Source organism: Apus apus, chromosome 10 (genome assembly GCF_020740795.1).
Source record: "Apus apus isolate bApuApu2 chromosome 10, bApuApu2.pri.cur, whole genome shotgun sequence".
NCBI lineage: Eukaryota > Metazoa > Chordata > Aves > Apodiformes > Apodidae > Apus > Apus apus.
The window spans coordinates 1,305,388-1,327,041 of NC_067291.1; the positions used below are offsets into that span (position 1 = coordinate 1,305,388).

Here is a 21,654-nt window from a genome sequence, read left to right on the forward strand (position 1 = left end):
CCACCGCCGCCTTCCCAGCGGGCGCCGCGAGGGCTGCCCCGGAAGTGCCCGGTAACCACGGCAACGGCTCCCGCTTCCGGCGCCATGGCGGAGCCGCGGCCTGCAGCGGTGAGGGGCGAGGGGGCCGGGGAGGGCGGCGGGAGGCGGCGAGAGGTGCTTCCACGAGGGGTTTCTTTTAGCCTTTGCACACTCGGTGTTGAAGGCAGGGCGGAAGCTCAGCCGCGCTCTGGCTTGTAGCGGGGTTGCCGCGTCCTGCAGCCTGGTTTCCTATCGCCGGGGGCTCTTAAGGAACGTAAACGGTCTTGGAATAAAGCTGAAATTTATATATATCTATCTACTCGTGAGTAAATATCGGGTTAAAAAGTGAGAAGCAGAAAGAGGGAATAAACGCTTTGTTGTTTTTGTGGCGGAGGGGGCGCCGTGCGTGGGGCTCCCTGGGGACCTGCCCCAGGCCTCTGGCGCTGTTCAGTGTGTCTAGAAGTCGTCTGGGTGGAGGGGCGGCCAGAGGGTGGTTCAGGTGAGGATGGAACGTGAGAAACTACAGGGAAGTCTCAGCCGTGCTGAGAGACAGGGCTTAATGTCGAAACGGGGTGTGCAGGTTACCAAAAATAATGAACATATCAAAAGAGAAAAAAGAGGTTTTGTGGTGGTTGGTGCTGCTGAGGAACAGGCACTGGGGGTTGGGGGATGTTGTGAGGGTATCAGCTCAGCTCCTCGCCGTGTGAATCAGAAAAGTGAGTAACCTGATGGAAATCAGGAAGAGACAAAGCTGGTAAAAGCCTTTACTGCGCACACCTGGCTCTCCAGATCTGTGGTACCTGCACTGCTCTGCTCCTCCCCCCTCCAGTGAGGAAAAAGAGCAGAACGAGGAAGTGCTACCAAAAGGTTATAAGGGTTTATTAAGGTTTATTAAGGCCTTGTGCAGCCTGGGCTGGTGGGAGGTGTCCCTGCCCAGGCATGGGGGTTGGAACCTGATGGTCTTTAAGCTGAATTCCAACCCATTCCACGATTCCAGAAAGTGAGGGGAGCTGACACAGCTCTGTCAGGTTGTGCCTTGTCCCTGAGGCAGAGGAGTGAGGAATGGCTCATCCCTGAGATGCTGGGGGTCAAAAATAAAAGGACTTCCCCTTGATGATCATGTTTCTCTTCTGTGAAGGCCCAATTTTTGGTGCAAAGTAAGAAAAAAGCATAAAATGCTTTTCTTCTCATCATGCTGGGAGCTTGGGGAGGGTGGGCAGGGGGGTCTGTGCCCACCCTGTGCAGGGCTCTTGCTGCACCCACGCAGCAACACCTGCTCTGATCCACTCGAGAAGTGTTTTATCAGAAATCCTGTCAACATTTTCCTGTGAGATCTCCAGTGAGCATCTGAAATGCTTGGAGGTTTGTTTTTTTTTACAAGGTTCAGGCACTTCCCAGAATCCTGGTAGCTGGCAGTGAGCCCCTCAGAGCAGGAATGTGCTGTAAAACGGGTGGGTTTATTTACTCGACATGCAGAGAAATGTCTCTCAGCTGTGGCCAGGGAAGAGCAGAGCTTGGCAGGGTAATGGTGCATTTTTATGCCCTCTTTTGGGATTTGCCAGTTGCTCTTCCTGATTCATTTGCTCTTCTTTCTTTCCAGGTTTCCTCATTGCCAGAACCTCCCAAAGCCCACCGTAAAAAAGGTTTGTTGGAAGATTTCATTATGTTTCTTAGGCCAGTTGGTTTTTAACATCTCTCCATAGTTTGTGCAGCTGCTTGGTGGGAAATAAGTGTCCACTGGGAAAAGAGGAGACTCTCTAGACTGTGAGTGCTGAGGACTTTTCTTCTGGAGCCTGTACAATCATTAGCCCAGTGCTGCTGCTGGCTGATATCACACCTCCAGCCTGCATCAGGTTTGCTTATCATCTAACAGGCTGTTGATTTAATTGTGTACATACTTGTTGAGCTGCTAATGAGTTTGATACTGATTTGTCTTCTTGAAGAAGAAGAAGGGTTTGTTCATTTTGTGTTCTTCACAATAATGTCTCACTGTAGGAAGAACACTTCTCTGGGGGAGCTGAGGTGGAGTCTTGTTGATTTTTCGTGCCAAGTTTTGCAGTAAAGGGGATATGCAAATGAGATCAAACCAGTAATTTTGTAGCTGGTTTTAATTATAGTTTAGCTTTTTGGGTTTTGGTTTGGTTTCTTTTAATACTGAAAGTGAGTGTTAATGAACTCAGTGGTGTTGTTTTGAAATCTTGGTTGAATCTGAACTGGAACAGGAACTATTTCAGCTATTGGTTCAAAAGGTCTGGGTAAAACCTGGTGTTTTGCCCAGGGTCTGATGGAGCCTGCACCACACCCTGATGCTGCAGCCCCTCCTGTCCTCTCCTCCCTCCCTCCCTCTTGTGACATGACTTGTCCCAGTACCATATGGTGAACGTTTCATTCTCTCTGGTACTGAGCTGTGCTGGTGTTCCTAGGATGGATCTGTTCACTGGAGAGATTATTGTGCCTGCCTAAGGTGAGATTTAGAGGTTTTTTTTGTGGATTTTTCCTTCTCCAGTGTCCAGAGGGCCCCACAGATTCAGATGACAATGAAGAGTGACCTCTGCAGTGTAGGTAGAACCCCACTCACTGTGCTGGTCAGAAGCAGTCCTGCTCTTCCCTTAGCTTTTAATTCAGGGAAGATCAGTTGGGAAGCACCATGCATTGGCCTTTTTCTACCCTGAATGTGTGATGTACCCATCAGAGTGTGCTTTGAGAGGAAATCTTCCATATTTCTGAATCCCTGATGCTGGAGATGGCCTTGGTGATAATGCCAGCATTAAAAGTGAGCTTGTTTGGCAGCTGAGTGCTACATCCTGGATTCTGCTTAACAATGAGGTTCTTCATCTTGGATGTAGGCCCTGGGAAGCTGGAAAAGCCACTTGCTTTTCTTTTGGGGAGGTCAGGCTGACATCCCAATTCCTGGCAGCAGAATTCCAGCTTTGGAGCAGACTGTGGCTGTCCTGGGGATGGTGCTTGGTGTAGATCCACAGCTGGTGGCTTGCACAAATCCAAGCCTCTTTTGTTCTTTGCCTGCATCCAGGATTCCTGCTGCTTCAGACCTGTCTGCAACTACAAATAAACTCCATAATTGTTTTTATTTTGACTGCCAACTCTTTCAGAGCAAGGAACCTTTGAACCAGTTAGCATGGCTTCCATGGAGGCACTGAGGAGAAGGTTCATCTCCATCCATTTCTATTAAGATTATGATTCTGAGCTCTTCATCCTCAGTAACCCCCACCTAGTCCAGCCTCATGGTGCAAGTCCCATCCATGATGTTTGCACTGGTTTTACAGAACAGTGTTTGCCTGTGGTTCTCTAAATGAGCCATCAGCAGGGGGATGAAGCTGATGGTGTCTGCCAGGCAATGCACTGTTGCTCCAGCCTTGTTCCTGGTGGGCTGAGCTCTGTTGAATCAATTCTGCATAATTCATGAGTAGATGGAATAGCTCAAAAAGAAAGATGGGGCCATCAGCTTTGCAAACAAGCCATGGAGGTGGGCTGAATAGAAGCTGTGGTGCCTCTGCCAGCTTGCTTGTTAATCTGCCCATCAGGTGCCTTCCTGCTTTTACTTGCATGGGATTTGATACTGATTGGTGAGGAGAATGAGCTGTGGCAGCTGCAACTTTCTCGATGGGACTGTTCTCCAGAGCCCCCCTGCTGTTTGGTACAAGGCTGCTTGTTCCTGGCTGCAAGGAGGAGTGTTCTCTCTTACTCAGCAGCATTTTGCATGAACAGCTCTGAAATGGAGCTGGATGCTGCTTTGAAAAGGGCCACCAGTGATTCTGCAGGTTTTGGGCTGCAAGTGCCAGGTTTTGGGCTGCAAGTGCCAGGTTTTGAGCTGCAAGTCCCAGGGTGGGCAGAGACCATGTGGAGGAGCTGATCTGTCTCCATCACCATCCAATGTCCTTCCAGCTCCTTGGTTTGGTGCCTGTGTTGGCTCAGCTGCATGCCAGAGGGGAGAAAATAGGAAATGAAATCCAGTTATTCCTGGCTCTGGATCTCCCTTTTATACCGATAAGACCCCTGACTCAAAATGGACTATGGTGAAAAAAACCCAAAAAATGTAACCTGTGACAGGTAGTTCTGTTTTGTGTCTGGTAAGGTAAATTGAGGCATCTCTAGTACCTGACACACCTCAGGGAGCTGTGAACTGCAATGCCTTAGAAGCCTTTGTGCTTTGCCATTTACTGTGTGACTGTGCTGTCTGCAGAGCAGTGGGCAAAAGCTGATTTGAGCTGCCTGATCATTAATCCCTAGGAAATGAGGGCAGCAAAAAGATCTGTCACAGGGAGTGATGTAACAGTGTCCTTGGCTTGGGGGGTGATGCTGGGGACACGTAGAGAGGAGGAAAGAGCAAAGGTGATGTTGGAAAAGCTTTTGTGGAGTTTGGGAGGAAAGAATAACATCTTTTTCCTGTGACAGGTTATTTTAAAAGAGGATTTTTCTAGATGATCTTAACAAAGTCTCATCCTGTTTTAGTTTGGCTGAGGAGAATTATGGTGAACTTTAAGGAGCCAGGTAAACCTACACCAGTTCTCTTTGAGGAGTGCTGCTAAATTTACTTAAACCTGGCATTTTTAAACACTGAATGGTAACTTTCTTTTGCAGCAGTTGGTCTTTTTTATATTTGCATTGTATTTTCTAGTGGGAGAGAGACTGAAACCACCATTAACTCAAACAGGTCTGTGAAACACAGAGATTGTCTGGTATCTGGTCTGCTGGGACCAGGTTGGTGTGGGTACAATATGTGCCCAAATAGAGCAGATTTTGAGATAAACGAACAAGGTTGTACACAAATGTAGTAGAGTAGGACCAAGGTACTGCTGAAATCCTGACTTTAGAGGCTACACTGTCTGGGTTCAGGCTGCGTGTGCTGGGCAGGAGGAAGGTATTAAATGTGTATTGCTGAGAATGGGATCTCAAATTTACAGAGTCCTTTGAATGAGAAAATACAGCTGTGAGTTTTGTTGCTTAACCAGAGGGAACAGCAGGAGATGGTGTTTTCAGCCTGACTTGTGATGCAGAGCAAAATACACTAGATAAATCATAGAAATCCTAGAATGCCAGGTTGGACAGGACCTCAGAGGTCATCTGGTCCCACTTAGTTTAAGTCATAGAATGATAGAATGGTTTTGGTTGGAAGGGACCTTCAAGATCATCCAGATCCATCTCCCTGCATGGGCAGGGACACCTCCCACCAGCCCAGGCTGCTCCAAGCCCCATCCAACCTGCCCTTCAACACTGCCAGGGATGGGGCAGCCACAGCTTCCCTGGGCAACCTGGGCCAGGCTCTCACCACCCTCACACTCCAGAATTCCCTCCTCGTGTCTCACCTCAATCCCCCCTCTTCCAGTTTTCATCCATCCCCCTTGTCCTCTCCCTCCCTGCCCTTGTCCCAAGCCCCTCCTCAGCTTTCCTGGAGCCCCTTCAGGCACTGGAAGGTGCTCTAAGGTCTCCCTGGAGCCTTCTTTTCTCCAGGCTGAACACCCCAACTCTCCCAGCCTGTCTCCAGAGCAGAGCTGCTCCTGCCCTCACCTATGAGAGGGCCCAGCACCTGTCAAGCTGCGTGTTAAAACTGTCCAATGTAGGGGAATCCACCACTTTCCTTGGGAGGTTATTCCACTGTCTAACTGTTCTCATGGCAAAAAATTTTCTTCTGGAGTCCCATCAGTATCTCCCTGGGAGTAACCTGTATCTGTTACCCTATGTTTTTTCCATGTGACTCCTTGTAAAAAGGGAATCTCCATCTTCTTGGTAGCCACCTTTATGTGGTCAGGTCTCCCCTGAGCCTTCTCCTCTCCAGGCTGAACAACCCCAGGTCTCTCAGCCTCTCCTCACGTGCTAGGTCCTCCAGTCCTCTGATCATCCTCCTGTATACTGTTGCACCACATGGCTTCCCCTGGATGCAGCATTGCATTCCTCCCATGGATGCTCCTTTGAGCCTGTCCATGAGACCGGAAAAAATGGGAACTGAGAACCAGTGTTTAGCAGCCTGGATTTGTGGCTTTTAACCAAGAGTCACTTGGAGTTCAGAGGCAGAATTTGCTCTTGACTTAGCTGCTGTCAAGGCTGATCCATCATGTGGCTCCGTGGCTGCTAAAGCCCAAGAGGCTGGGATTTAGGAGACTCTGTCTTGCAGGCAGGTGAGCCCAAAGGGAAGGTGAAGAATATGTCACAGGCACACCAGGGCCTGGAGCAGATGGTGGTGCTGGTGGGGAGAGGGGCCATACACCACAGGCAGGTTAGAGATCTCTACATCTACCAGTCTAAATTAACCACCAGAAGGCAACCCCTTTGGAGTATCTTGTAGCTGCACTTGGTGACAACTATTGTTGAGCAGCTGACACATCAGCAGCCATTCATTATTTTGTCCTTTACCCCCCGTGGGCAGAGCTGCTCTGCAAATCAATTCCCTTTGTTGCTACACCAAGATCCATAACTCTCCCTGTGTTGATATTTTGTCCCCAAGCAATTGATGGTAGAATAAAGGGAGCTCTGTTCCTTGAAGCCATGTAGAGTTAAAATCAGCCTGCTGAGATGAGGGGTTTAATCTCCCTGCTGCATTTTAAATTAATCAGGTATTTGCCAAAATGCTTTACTGGTTTTAAATGGAAATGGGCTGTCTCCCATTTGCCCTTTGCCAATCAAGTCATTTTATAGTCACTGCTAGTGCTGTAGCAGAGGGGCACTGTAACCAACTTGTGTTGTTGGTTTTTATGGAACATATCTTGAGTTTATTTCCCTTTATCATGAAAAAAAATATTTAGAAAGGAAGTTCTGGGCTCGTGTTAGTTTAGTAACAGTTCAGGGGCTAAGGGAACAATTTAAAATGCATTTGGATTTCTCCGCAAATGTTAGACCTCAGATTTTCTGAGATACACTGATGGCTTTTTAATAACAGGATAGAATCCTAGATATAATAAATACACTGAAGCAAAAAAAAAATATATTTCACTTAAAAGTGAAACTTCTTCACTGGGAAGGACTTGGGCTGGAGGTCCACTAGACTATGAAGAAGGAGAAGTCTGAGTTGTTACCAGCCTCCTCAGTGTTTACCCAAGGAAGGGTCAGGTAGATAATTTTCAAAGTGGAAATCTCTTTGTGAATTGTAAAAAGATTAGCAGGGATCAAGTGTTCTCCCCAGGCCTGGGTGCTGGGATATTTTTTGGATACTTTGTAGAAATGTTTTTTTTTTCTAGGGCTTGAAGCATGGAATTCTGCATTGGCTTAGCTGTGATCTTTGGCAAAGCACTTTGACTTTTGTTTCTGTTTATCAACCCTAAGAGCAGTCTGGTGTTTGGGTACTTCTGCTGCTTTGGTTTGGTGGGATTTTTGGTAGCAGGTGAAGGGCCCCAGAAATGTCTCCTGTAAGAAGCTGAGAAGCTCCCCTTGCTCCAAACCAGCCAAGGAGCCATGAGAGGGACAACAGATGAATCTCTGCCATGAACATAGGAAAGGACTGAGAGCAGAGCTGAGCTGGGCCAGCAGTTGGAAAAGAAGAGCTGAGCTGGAGAGGTGAAAGGCAGTGCTGGGGTGAAGATCCTGGGGGTTGGTGAGGAAGAGGAGGGTGCCCCAGCAGCAGTTTCCCTGCAGCCCATGGGGAGATGGCAGCTGTGCCCCTGCACTCATGGAGGAACGTGGTGGAACATTCCCTGAAGGCGCCAGGAGGGGGGAACTTGGCCAGGGGGCTTGGATTTTGAGGCCAGTGGCCTCAAATTTTCTGCCCCTGGCCTGGGATGGTGCAGCTGTGGAAGCCCCCGGGCAGGGGAGGTGCCTGTTCCCGAAGCCCCGTGACTCTGCGGGCAGCGCTGGAGCAGCTCCGGGGCTGGTGGGAAGGGCTGATGGAGCAGAGGTTGGTGGAGGACTCTGCCATGGAAGGGACCCTGTGGGGAGCAGGGCAGGACTGTGAGGAATCCTTCTTGCTGAGGAGGAAGGAGCAGCAGGAACCACCAGCCTGTGACCTGACTCTAAACCCCATCCCCATCCCCCTGTGCTGCTGGGGGGAAGGAGGGAGAGAAACCAGGAACAAAGGGATTTGGGAGGGAAGAAGGGAGGGGGGGAAACATCTGCAAGCCCTGCTCTGTGTCCTGGGGGTGTTGGATGAGTGTGAAATGAAATTGTTCCTTTTCCCCAACTTGAGTCTGTTTTGCCTGGGACCTTAAACAGTGAAGAACCCTCCTTGTCCTTGGTCTCAACCCATGAGCTTCTGGTTGGGTTTGTCCTCCCCACCCCAGGGCGTGTGTGAGGGAGGAGCTGAGTGAGCGGCCACGGGGCTGGTTCTGTGATGTCATATTGGGCTCAAACCATGACAATACTGCAGACTTTCAGTTAACAAGAGATTTAGATTAGATATTAGAAAGAAATTCTTCACTATGAGAGCGGTGAGACACTGGCACAGGTTGCCCAGGGAGCTTGTTGGTGCCCCCTCCGTGGAGGAGTTCAGGGCCAGGTTGGATGAGGCTTGTGCAGCCTGGTCTGGTGGGAGGTGTCCCTGCTCACAGCAGGGGTGTTGTAACCTGATGATCTTTAAGGTCCCTTCCAACTTTCACCATTCCATGATTCTATTAAAACCACTGTATAAATGCATATATTGCACTGTACCACTAGGCCTGTTGAGGTGCTCCTAAAGCTGGTACTGAAGGGTGTGGGCAAGATGTGTGGGAGAAATTTTAGCCTAGCCTGTGGTCAGGTTTGCCCTTTGGGCATTTCAGCATTCTCAACACCTCACATCAGAGCACTTCTGTAAAACAAACCAGGTGTCTGGGGGTTTCAAGGCTGGTGAGTCTTCATCTTATTTTTTTTTTAGATAAGTTCCACTTCTGTCTCATGTGATTCTGAGCATATCTTGCAAAAATGGCTTGTAATGGCACGTCATTGAGAGGGGTGAAATTAAGTTCCCTCTGCTTTTATCACCTTTTCCATTTCAGAGACTAAGTTACTGAACTGAGATTAAAACAGCTGATGGAGTAGGTTTATCAGCAATAAGCACACAAGTACTCCATGTCCCTTGGCAGGTAGTGGCAGAGTCTGATTGGATTTGGCTGTTGCAGATGAATTTGGCAATAGAAATAGCGAAGTGTGGACTGTAAATGCGTGTTTTCAAGCTGTGCTTGTATCCTCTCCTCACACTCTGTGGTAATGAGGGTGTTGTTCTTTGTGGCTCTGAGTTCCCCCACTCCTACCACACAGGAGCTTGTGTTTTGTATGGGTGATGATGACACAGTATTTTGCACCTTAGTTTAGTTTCTTTTGTTTAATTGAATTGTGAAACATTCTCAAGCAGTGTGTGTTTTTCTGGTCCAGCTAAATCCCATGTCACTACTGAGTATTTTCATGGGAATGTTCATCCTTGAAGCCATGGGTGGAGTCAGTGCTAATGCAAAATAATGACACGTGCTGGTTTGACAGGCAGCCAAGCTTCTGGCACTGCCTTTGGGGAGGAGGTGCTCGTGAGGAGAAGCAGCCTCAAAATGGGACTGTTTGAGAATAAATAACTCCAGCGATTATGCATAAGTAGGTAAGCGGCTTCTGGTGATCTGTCCTGCAAAAACATCGCTCTCTCCAGGTGGCTCCTTCTCCCACAGATGAGCTGATGGGGTTCCCTGCTGCTCTTCCAGGTGTTTTGAGGGATCCTGTGAGGATTTGAATGGCTCAAGCACTCTGTGAGAGCACTTTTTAGTACCCTGAGGAGTCGATTCTGCACTCGCAGAGCTGATAATGTCTGTATTCCTGATATATTTTCTTAAATCGCTATAAATCCATTCTTTGAGCCAGCTTCAAAGCTGCCTTTGAACTTGGAAGAGTGAAGCTGCCTGAGAAATCGAGATAAAAAACTGCCCCCTTGAGTTAAATGAATTAATACTTTTAAGTGTGTCAAAAAGAAAGATGTTAGTGGCACCGTTAGGCTTGTGGGGGAGGAAATGCAGTTCTCTGCATCTCTGCAGACCAATTTGTTTCCATTTGGTCATGTAAACCCCACATTTTTAGCCCATTTGAACCTGCAACCTTACGGAAAGAAAATGGTTTCTAAATAACACAGAGGAGTTGGTAATTACATCATTGTCTTATATAAGGGACTGATATTTCCATCTCAGCGATGACGGGGAGTAGAGCTGTGGGTATTTTGGTCAGGATCTGATACAGCTGTTAGTTTTGAATAGTGAGATTTGAAAACATGAATTCTCATTTTTGGGTCAAGCAACTGTGTAATATACTTCATCCTCTCCTTCCCAAAATAACAGCCCTGTAATCCCTGCACCACATAGAACTGGGAATATTTAAGTTGTATGTTCCAGCACAGCTCTGCCCTCTTGTGTGTGCACGTTAATATCTGCCGGTTAGAGGAGCAGGGAACCCTTTGCAGGCAGCCCAGCAGGTGTAGTTTTCTGTCAAGCCTGGTATCACCATAAAATGTTAGTGCTGGTTTTTAAATCAGAATATTTGTGGTTTCATTTCTATCTTTACATCTTTTGGCAGTTGTCAAGCTATTCTCTGTAAAGAGGAAAATCTTTGTCTGCTTCCCAAGCCTGCTGCAGACTTCATTAGACAATGCGAAGTGCCATAAAAGTGCCACCTCATGTTCAAAGCCAGTGTAATCTGAGTGTCTTTTGATAATTAAGAAATATACTGGATTAGGATCAGGAGGAGGGTGAAGTTTGATAGCCCAGCTTTAGAGGATCTAACCAGTGCAACATGTTACTTTAGGATCACATTTATACTGGTAAATTTGGTTTTTTAAGTTCCTTTGGAACTCTTTGGTGCTGGGCTTTTGTATTTTAAAGTACTCGACTTCATGTTTGCCTGCTGTCTTGCTGCTTACAGAGAAAATGGCATCTCCTACTGTGCATTTAAAGATAATATTATAAAAATAGTAAGTAACAAATTTAGGAAGGTTGGGATTTATCTTTTTGAATGGAGATGTCTCTGACAAGTCTGAGCAGATCACCTGTGCTCCATAGTTAGTCACTGGAAAGCTCATTTGGTGCCGTTCCTCTGACCTCTCCCTGCCATCTGGCTTGGGATGTGATGGATCACTCCCTGGGGGTGCATATTCCTCTACAATAAAGACAGCCCAAGGCAAGTAACTGAGATGTCTTAATTTTCAGAGATTTAAGAGCAATACATCCCACTCAGGAACGTCAGAGCATCTGTGGAACTTGGGTTTGAGCCCTGGAGTCTGTAGTAACAAAACTACACATTGTCTTTAGTGTCATCTGTTGCACAGGAATGATGGGACTTGCTGAGAAGGGAGCAGCTCAGTGAGGGGTTTTAAAATACAAAGTATCTCTGTTCTTCAGTGTCCAACCAGTTGCTGTGTTTATCTTCAGCTATCAAATCTCATAGAGAAGTTCCCTGGTGCTGCAAGGTTCTTCTGTGTCGTATCAAAACCCTGCATTACATACTGAAGTATTTTGAGACACTACTTGTCAAGAGGACATTTTAGGTTCCCCAATGCTTGAGGTCTTGCCCTTCTGAGTTCCTGAGCAGCTGTGCTGCAACACTCCCGTGGCCAGAGCACTGGGACATTTTCTCATCCTGCTTGCTGGAGCAAGTGCTGGCTGGGAGATTCCAGTCTTTCAAGCTGTACAACAAAAACAATGGATGGGCATGGAATGGTTGCCTTCAGGAAGCATGGTTAGATGTTTTTCCCAGCTTTGTAGCAGAGATCAGAGTGAGGTTTCTTGCATCATGAGTGGTTTTACAGTTGTCTGAACAGAGTCTGTTCATTCACTCATACCAGGGCCTGTCCCCTTTGCAGCAGGTGTTTGGATCTGCAGAGCAGACGCGGCAGAAGCCTTGTGATTTAGTCACTGTTTTATTCATATTTCACCACAATTTAATTCACTGTCTGACCTTGATTTATTTTTATATTCATCATTGTGAGGATCTGACCTGAAAAACTTCGTCCTGAGGCAACAAATCTGCAAGATATTCTGCATTCAAAAGCGGGGTCTCCTAGTAGGAACTATTGAACCGTTTGCAAGACCAGCTATGAAATATTCTGCTTTGGAGGTGGCTGAAATGAGGACACGTTCTAGGTACTCCTTGTTGAGTGGGCATTGTCAAAGCCTGTCAGGGCTGGATCATGGTGCTCTCCCTGGTGTCATTTTATCTGGCTTTTTAGGAGGACAACTTTTTCTTACAAATGCCTGGTAACGATTTTAGTTTCAGTTTCCATGTGAAGTGCCTCGTGCTATAGACAGAAAAAGCCTAAGCCTAAGAATTTAAGGCAAAAGAAGATTAGACTGGAAATCCCAAAACTACCATGCTCCTGATACTGGACTTAATGAGAAGCTAGATACACAGGTTATTCTGGGAATGCCTGCAGCCAATTTGTTTGCAGGGGAAGTATCTTCCATCCTGGCTTTGCTGTGGGAGGAGATGGGGTAGTCACCAGTTCATCTCTCAGACCTCCTGTGCTATTTATAAGCCATTTTATTCAGAAGCTCCATGTCGTGGTGTCTTCTGCCTCCTTTATTTGGGAACAGAATTGGCAAATAGATGCCCTGAGGGAATTCTGTCTCCTTTCTGCCTACAAGAGGCAGATTCAAGGGCAGGTTGGATGGGACTTGAAGCAACCTGATCTAGTGGGAGGTGTCCCTGCCCATGCAGGGGATAGGATCTAGATGATCTTTGAGGTCACTTCCAATCCAAACCTTTCTAGGATTCTATGAAGAGCACAAGACATCAAGAAGGAAAAAAAAATAACTGTTTAAATGAAGAGGATAACAGCTGGGAAGCTATGCCAGGGGTTGGATCCTTTAATATCTCCAAGCATAGAATCTTCATCCTCAAGGATTTGAGAAGTGTTGTATGAATCTGCCTATTTTTTTCTGGACAAGTTCATGTTTAAAATCAAAACTAGCAAAAGCTCTTTCAGATCCTTGTTTCTCCTCTGTTCAGAGCACATGTCTCTGCTCAGCAGTCAGCACTGGTGGTCCACATTGGCTTTGTGAAGAAGAAGGTTACTTTCAGTTGAAATTTTTAAGCAAATACAAAGTTTATACTGTTCCAATTTGCTTTTTAAAGTGTTCCTTTGTTACTAAATTTCACCCCAGTGGTTTTTTTTTTAATGAAATTTTAGACTTCAGTCAAGCAATATTAGGCTTGATTCAATTTTTTTGTATTGATCAGGATAATGTATTTGGGCTAATGTACCTAATTCCCCCTTCTCTCACCAAATAGAATCAGGGCTGTGGAATGGTACCTTGCCAGCCTTGGACTGCTAAGGGAGATTTCCCAGTAACCAGACTGGTTCTGCCACTGGGAACCTCACTGTGCTGCTGGGAAGTGGTCACAGGTGTGTATTTATTTAGACATCCTCCCACTTCACCTGAAGGTTGAACGTGAGCAGCACATTCTAGGAGCCGTTTGTATTGACCCATCAGTGTAGTTATTTGTCGTAAAGAAACCCATTTTTATTTGGAGTAACTCAGAACTTTAAATGTCTAATGTTTAAATGTTTCTAAGAAAACATGCCCTTTTGTGTTTTTCTCTTTGCTCTGGTGTGTAAATCAGCTTTAAGACACAATTTTCGGCTCTTTAGCTCTGGCTCGTTTTCCTGCAGGGGGAGGTGTAGAGTCAGAAATGTTGCTGGTTTTGTTTAAACCTGCTGCTGTTTTTCAGCCTCCTCCCCGTTTTCTCTGCCTGTTGTGAAGCTATTAATACACGATAGGAAGATCACAGCTCTGAATTATGGCTTTCTTGCCAGCACCAGAATGGTCTATGATGAGTTTTATTAACCCCAGCTGACTGTAAATAATGAGGAACCGTGCGGGTTTATTGGGTGATTTAAAGGTGTTTCAGCAGCAATTTGCAAAAGGAGAGACAGGGGGAAGGGGATTGAACAGAGAGTGGTGACAGCAAAAGGCTGTCTCCTTTATTCTGTAGTTTAGATCAATTTTACAGGTATTTGTGTACACAAACACCTGTATTCTCACATATGGCTGTGTGTACTCACACCGTGAAATACAACATGTACAGCCTCCTCTGGGCAGGGACTTTGGAGTTCTTTTTCATATTGTGAGACCCCACCTGGAGCACTGTGTCCAGTTCTGGAGCCCCCAGTACAGGAAGGACATGGAGCTCCTGGAGAGAATCCAGAGGAGTAGATGCTCTGAGGGCTGGAGCAGCTCTGCTCTGGAAACAGGCTGGGAGAGTTGGGGTGCTCAGCCTGGAGAACAGAAGGCTCCAGGGAGACCTCAGAGCACCTTCCAGTGCCTGAAGGGGTTCCAGGAAAGCTGGAGAGGGACCTGGGACAAGGGCAGGGAGGGAGAGGACAAGGGGGAAGGGATGAAAACTGGAAAAGGGGAGATTGAGGTGAGACATGAGGAGGGAATTCTGGAGTGTGAGGGTGGTGAGAGCCTGGCCCAGGTTGCCCAGGGAAGCTGTGGCTGTCCCATCCCTGGCAGTGTTGAAGGGCAGGTTGGATGGGGCTTGGAGCAACCTGGGCTGGTGGGAGGTATCCCTGCCCATGCAGGGGGTGGATCTGGATGATCTTTAAGGTCTCTTCTGACCCAAACTGCTTCATGATTCTGTGATTAAATAAACGTGGTTGTGAGAGCACCAAGCTTCAGTTTGGCCTGCAGCCAGAGCTGTGCCCAGCAGTTAACATTCCCCAGGCTCTGCAAGGCAGAATAATGTCACCCTGGCAATCATGTCATTGAGTGTCTCTAGGAGGTTGGGTGGGGAATTGAGGTATGGGGTGCATGTTGGTCCTGAAAGACTTTGATGTGTCGCCTCTCAGACTGGGACAGTCTCCTCCAGTGGCAGGAAAACTGTCTTGATGCCCTTGTGAGTTTGCTGTTAAGGAGATGACCAGAATTACTTAAAACTGGGAAATGAATGTCCAACCAAAAAAATCAATCCTTCTGTGTGTTGGAGTGAACCTTGCCTGATGGTGGCAGATTATAACCTTGCTCCTTCAAGGCTTTGCTGCAGCAAACCTTCCTGCTTCCATTGTTTCACAGCAAGATGCACTTGACCACATTCTTCCTTGGGTGCAGCTCTCTTGATAGGATAATGTTACAACAGAGTTTGTGTTTAATAATTCTGAAAATACCAGTGTGCTTGAATGCTGTTTTACACCATGCAATTTTTTATTAGGATTTGGAAAGGGACAGTTGAGTCAGCATCCAAATCAGGCCTTTGGGATAATTTAACCCATGTAGGTGGTATCTGTCCCAACGGATCAGACCCTGGCTCATGAGGCTACTGTAGAATAAAAAAAAGTAAAATAATTAATTTTCTGAAGGTTTTCTGTCATCTTGTGCTGTACGTTATTTGTTGTTTACATTATTATGGATTTTGGTCTGTTCTTTGTGTCTTCTCAAGATTTGCTTCTCTCCTCCTCCTCCTCCAGGCTCTTCTTGCTGCTCTTGCTCATTCAGTGCAGACTGGATTGCAAAGCTGGAGGGTTGGGGAGTGAACTGGGGCTCAGGCTCTTTCCACTCAGCTTGGGTGGAGAACACCTAGTGCTTTAGCCATTGTTTTCCCTATGAAATTTCATGGGAGCTTTCCAGAGCTGTTTTTTTCCTTCTCTCTCTTCACAGCCATTTCAAAACCCTTTTATTAAATCTAAACCCACTGTTTGATAGTTCATCTCTAAGCTATAATTACCCAATATGAAGATGCAAGCACAAAATCATTTCCTAGCGAGGTTTACACAAAAAAAAAGGCATAACTCTGATTATTTTTCTTTCAGTCCTTTGAGGAAAATCTAAAAGAGGATGAATAAAGCAGAGAGTGATGATAGGGCAGCACAGATACAAACCTGATGATCTTGCTCCGATTCTGTCGGGGTTTCTGCTCCAGTGACTTCCTTAAAGGAGCTTTGTCAGAAAGAAAAATCACAGTGCTGGGAGTGGGTTGTGCAATCAATCACTGGCCACTGAGAAAAGAGGGGAATCAGATGGGTTCCCCTTTGAATTCAATCAAAACACTTCAAAGAAACTGGCATGTCTCTTGACTGAGGTATTTAATTACATATTTGTGCCTGGCTCCCAGTCGCAGTTGCTTAATAAGGCCAGATTTTTGTAATCCCAGAAAAGGGAGGCTGAAAGATAATTATACCAGTTATAAACCCTTCTCACTGGAGATACCATGTTTTTGGACAACTGCATTTTCTTGGGCTGGTCCTTGAGCAGATTGATATACAGAAAGTAGTGGGTTTATTTTTTTTTTCCTCCACTGCTTGAATGGTCTAAAGTACTATTTCCTAACCTGTGTCCCTGTGTCCCAGCAGTGCCTGGATTGTTTGTGAGGGCTCTGCGGAAGGTGACAAAGAAAAATGTCTTCATGTAATCCACAGCAGTTATGTATGAAAAACTTCTGCAGGTTTGTGTCCAGGGAAGCTGTGGCTGCCCCATCCGTGGAAGTGCTCAAGGTCAGGTTGGATGGGGCTTGGAGCAACCTGGGCTGGTGGGAGGTGTCACTGCCCATGCAGGGGGTTGGATCTGGGTGATCTTTAAGGTCCCTTCCAACCCAAACCAGCCTGGGATTGTATGATTCTATTGAAGAAGGAGGAACATTGCAGTGTAGGCAGCCTGAGGAGCCTGAGGAATGTGCTCAGCTCCACCTGGCAAGGCCCAAAGCAGCAGCCTGTCCCTGTGCAGCAACCTCCTGAGCGAGGAGGTTGTGGCTGAGTGTGTTCCTGGCTCTAATCAGTGGGAGACTGCAAACCAGTAGATGCCGTGTGGAGCCTCCACTGTTCCCAGCATCCTTGTACTTGGGAAAGCTGAGGTGTTCTGCCTGTGCTTCTTTCTGTTCCTCTGCCCCTCGTGGCAGCCCCCGTGGCCTGGTCCAGCCTTATGTTGCTGTTCAGGCCAGTGCAGCAAGAGCTAAGCAGCACTCATCGTCTGTGTGGGGTGGTTTTTTTGGGCATTCTGTTGGTAATTATTAAACCTGGAAAAAATACATGGATATTAGGATCAGTGGGTATTGAATTGAGTCCTTTCAGAAGGCAGAGAATATTTAATTCCCTTTCTCTGGAGTTGTTTTCTTCCATTTATCTGTAGTTAAGAGTCCCCAGAAGCCAGGGATTTGTATTTTCCTTTTCTTCAGAAAAATGCAGTAACCTATTGCACTGGGACAGCCCTTATCAGCAGGCTGGGGGAGCAAACCTGAGGGAGATCAATGCTCCAGAAGTAGGTATCTCAGTGCTTTTGTGGGAAAACAAATGTAGATTGATACGGTTGAGAGGTGTATAAATAATTTGCTTTACTTCTTTCTGCATCTGAGTATAGTGCTGGATAATAATCCTTTACTACCTGTCCTGGTTTGAGCCAGGGTGAAGCAAATTTTCTCACCCCTTTTTTGGGGGATCAGACATGTTCCTGTGTCAAATTTATTGATTTCTTGACAATTTCTGTGTTCTTCTTCTCTGTCCTCTGTGGGTTCCACACCAGTTTTGGTTCATGTTGTTTATGTTGGATTTCTTCAGAGAAGGGGTCAAACCATTCACATTTTCTTTCTGTAATAGGCTCAAGGAGTCTTATCAGCTTTCTTCTGTGAATTTCTTCTGTGTTTGCTTTGTATTCAGATATAACATTCACCTTCCTTTGTGAATTCATCTAGACACCTTTTTAGAAAGACATCAGAATCATTTGCCTTTTTGCAATTTACTTGGTGTAAGTAAAAAGAAAAGAGAAAAGGAGGGTAAAGTCTTCTCAAACAGGTTTGTTGCTATTTCCAAATTAGTTTTAGGAGCATAAAAACCCTTTGTGTTTCCCCAGTTCCACATGGTTATCCTCAGCTGGTATCACCAGGGAAGCAGAGCTGCTTTATCTCTGCAGATGTGAGTGCCCTTCGCTTCTGCGGCTCGTGGTGTGTTTTGATTTCCCTGTTTTCTCTCCAGCCCAGCTCTTGTAGGTAACTCCTCTGGGTTTTGCAGTCTTGGCCCCAGAAGGCAGGCAGTGTTTGTTTTATTCTTTTCTTTTGCAGCCTGATACTTTGCTCAGCACTCTGACCTTCAGCAATTCTTCTTTCCTAGCCCTGTTCTCAGCAGGCGTTTCCTAGCGTGGGAGTGGAGTATAATGTCCCTCTGGTCTTAAAAGTGTGAAAAAGCTCTTTCCTTTAGGAATTAAACAGCCCATCTTCCATCCCCTCACTGATAGACTGTCCTCTTAGCCCAAAACATTTCTCTAGGCTCTAAAATAATTTACTCTTTTCCATCTCAGCTAGCAGCACACCCCAGCCAGGTAGCTTTTCTGTAGATTTTAATGTTGAACGTTGTTCTGTATTTCTTTTTTAACATCCCAGTGAGGAGGTACAGAGGGTTGGAGAGCAGGTGGGGTATGTCTGGAGGGTCTTAACAGGGATTAATCCCTATTTAAGGTAGCTTTCATTGCATATAATGATGCAGGATTTTGTAATTTTAAGGCACAGGATGGCAAAGTATACTTTAATTTTGACTGTAATAAAAATTTTTATGGCTTAGTAGAATTTGCAGATGTTGCTTAGAAAAGAGAGCAAGAAGTGCTCAAGACGTGTCTGGTTCAGTATTTCCTATCAGATGGTGGCAGGAGGAGACACTATGCAGGGAGATCACCCAAGTCTGGCCTCTTTCTGCAGTGCATTTCCAGCATCCACAAGTGCCCTGTTTCTTGGAAAAGAGAGTTCAGTCAAAGCCTGGCACCTGTAACAACTTACACAGGGAAGTCATTACAAATCTGTTAATTCATCTGTCAGTGGGCTTCAGAGCAGCAGCCCTCCAGACTCTTCATTAAATGGTGTTTTTTCAATCAATTTGTAGCTATTTAGGCAGTCTCCTAACTCTTCCATTCATGGTTTCACTGTGAGAAGGACTAATAGAGAACATCAGAACTCAATTAATCTGATCTGGGAACACACATATAAAAATGCCCTTCTTATAAGACCCAGATAGCTCACAGCAGAGCAGATTTTGAGAAGATTTGGATCCCTAATCTGTGCATTTCTGTAAGCTTATCTTGGTTGGATTTATTTTTTGTTTGGACTGTGATTTTTCTGTTTGTTTCTAGGGTAATTGAACCTTCTTTATAAGGTATTTGACCTTAAATTGCTGGAGTGCACACTTAAATCTCAGCTCTACTATAAATCTGACTGAATGTTCTGGAATATAAGGAGAAAATCCAATGTAACCAGAATGGCTTTACACATTTTTTTCAACTTCAGCAACAGAAGAAATTCTAGTTGGTTTTAAGTGCTCTCAGTGATACAAGACTTGGTGTGAATTGTGGAGGAGAGCCTGGTACACTTCTCTCTTCTCCCAAGGAACAAGCAACAGAAAAAGAGGAAATGGCTTCAAGTTGTGCCAGGGGAGGTTTAGATTGGATTTTGGGAACAATTTCTTCACTGAAAGGGTCATTAAACACTGGCCCAGGCTGCCCAGGGAGGTGGTTGAGTCTCCATCTCTGGAGGTGCTTAAGAGATGTGTAGATGTGCTGAGGGATGTGGGTTAAGCTCTGAACTTGGTAGAGTTGGATAAATGGGTTGGTAGAGTTGGGTTATGGTTGAACTCAATGATCTTGAAGGTCTTTTCCAACCAGAACAATTCTGTGATTGTGTGACTTGAGAGATGTGTTTGCTACAAGCCAGGGTGCAGTTTGTGTGTGATTCAAGCTCAGTGTTCCTAAAAGATAAAAGCACTTTGCACTGGTAACATTTCCTGGTGTGGTTTAGCCCTTCCAGCTTCAGAGTTGCTTCTTTCTTACATCTGATGATGACCTGTGCTGCCAGGGCCAGAGGGGACTGTGGACCTCTTCAAATGATACCTTCTGCTCTGGGTTGCAGGAAGCTGAGCCTGCCTCTTCCCTGGTGCTGGGGGTCTGTGCTGGGCTCCACGGGGCTGGGCCTGGGGCTGTATCAGGGAGGTGGGTGAATCTCCATCCCTGGGGGTGTTTAAGAGACGTGTAGATATGGTGCTGAGGGATGTGGGTTAAGCACTGGGCTTGGCAGAATTGGGTTAATTGTTGGTAGAGTTTGGTTATGGTTGGACTCGATGATCTTAAAGGTCTTTTCCAATCAGAATGATTCTGTGTTTCTGTATCGCCCTCCTTGCCCTGGCTCCTTCCACACTCCTGTGCTTCTGCACTTCTGTCATAATATTGACTTGCAGACATCAAGCTTTCTTGCCAGTTGCTATGGTTACATCTCAGCCACCGGGATCTGAACTGTAGACATGAGTAACAAGCAATACATTTCGAGCCTTAATGAAATGCACAGCAGCGTGTTCAACTTTGAAACCCAACGTGAATATCACTAAGCAACATCCATTCGTGATGTGCCATAATTACTGCTGCAAGCTCCTTTGGATTGAAATGCTGGGGCACAAGTCTTTGTCCTCCACTGCATCAAATATGTTTTTCTGCCAGTAGCTTCACAGTATCTCAGACCTGTGATGTTTCCTGGTTCCTTCACAGTTTCAAAGAACTAAGTTTGACCTCCTTAAATTATTCACACCTTCTGACCAGCAACATCTCCAAAATCTCCTCTTGTGTGTATTGCCCGTTTCCTTCTTGTTCACTCCCAGAAATTTATTTTCAAGACCTTTGATTCTTCTGCCTTAGTTCCAAAATGCAAATCCAGCTTGTTTCCCCCAAGCTGCTTCTTGCATGTTTGGAAGAAACAATTTCATCAGAACAGCAGTGATGTTGGATTAAAACGTGTGTAGTTGATGCTTGGAGCTGTTGGCTCCAGTAACTGCACCAAGAAGCTGATCCCTCAGGTCTTTCATGATGGTAGTTTTCTGCTGAGAGGTTTATTTAGTGTCTATCCTGAGCAATGCGTTTTGTTTGAAAAGTAAAATCAAACTGGATCCTGGTTGTATGTCCACACACCAGGCTTCAAATGGAGTGACTGATTGCACCACCCGGTGCAACGGCAGTTCTTGAATCAGTTGTGGGTGGTTCAGAATATCTCTGTGCTGTGCCTGGTTGCCCTGCTGCTCAGCCTGATTTCCTGTGTTCTGTTAATATTTTACATTTGTAGCACCCGAGTTACCAGTCCTAGAGAGGAAAAACTGGTTGATCTACCTGCTGTATGTTCACAGAGACTACGAGGAGTGCAAGGTAAGAGCTGCTTTGGGGACTGTGCGTTGGGAGGTATTTTACTAACGTTATGAAACATTAGTTTTCATATCAGTTTTCAAACCACCCTCTTTCCTGACTTCTTTTGGAATAAGAGGGCCAGGAGGAAAGAAAAGTAAAATAAAGTTAATGTGCTCAAATCCTTGGCTACTATCAAATCTCCTGCCTGTAGTTCTCTAGCAACCTGGAAGCTCAGGGGGTCTTTGGGAGTGGAAAAATGGAAAGAATTGCAAACCTCTCTTGTCCCAAGTGATAGATAGGGTCTTCCAAACTGATAATTATGCAGTTCCACAGTCAAGTCTCTTGATGGTACAACAGAGACACTAGGGAAAACACTTCAAGTGAGTAAAACATTACTACCAAGTCTAAAAAAACCAAAAAGATCTTGGTTGCCCTTGGACAAAGTTCTTTCATTTTACACATGACAGATGTAATTTCTGCTGGGTGGCTTGGAAGTGCCTGTTTGTTTGAGGTTATAATAGTAAGTGCACTCAGGAAATGGCAAATGTATTATTAATTGGTGCATTTTCCTGATAAAAAGAACAGGGGCTATTGAAGATGGTGTGCCAGTGGGCAGGAG

The 21,654-nt window shown here is 45.8% G+C and overlaps 1 protein-coding gene across 2 annotated transcripts in view; it reads left to right on the plus strand.

Annotated features, from left to right (window-relative positions):
• The first annotated feature begins 67 nt into the window (after positions 1-67).
• Positions 68-21,654, plus strand: part of BBS4 (Bardet-Biedl syndrome 4) — a 47,347-nt gene continuing 25,760 nt past the window's right edge. Inside the window, exons 1-3 of one of the 2 annotated variants that reach the window (XM_051628391.1) lie at positions 68-108; positions 1,619-1,661; positions 20,977-21,056. In XM_051628391.1, coding sequence (XP_051484351.1) covers positions 85-108; positions 1,619-1,661; positions 20,977-21,056 — 147 coding nt within the window. In that variant the 5' untranslated portion in view covers positions 68-84. Of the gene's footprint in view, positions 109-1,618; positions 1,662-20,976; positions 21,057-21,654 lie in introns of those variants that run through there. The other variant, XM_051628393.1, reaches the window with a different exon arrangement.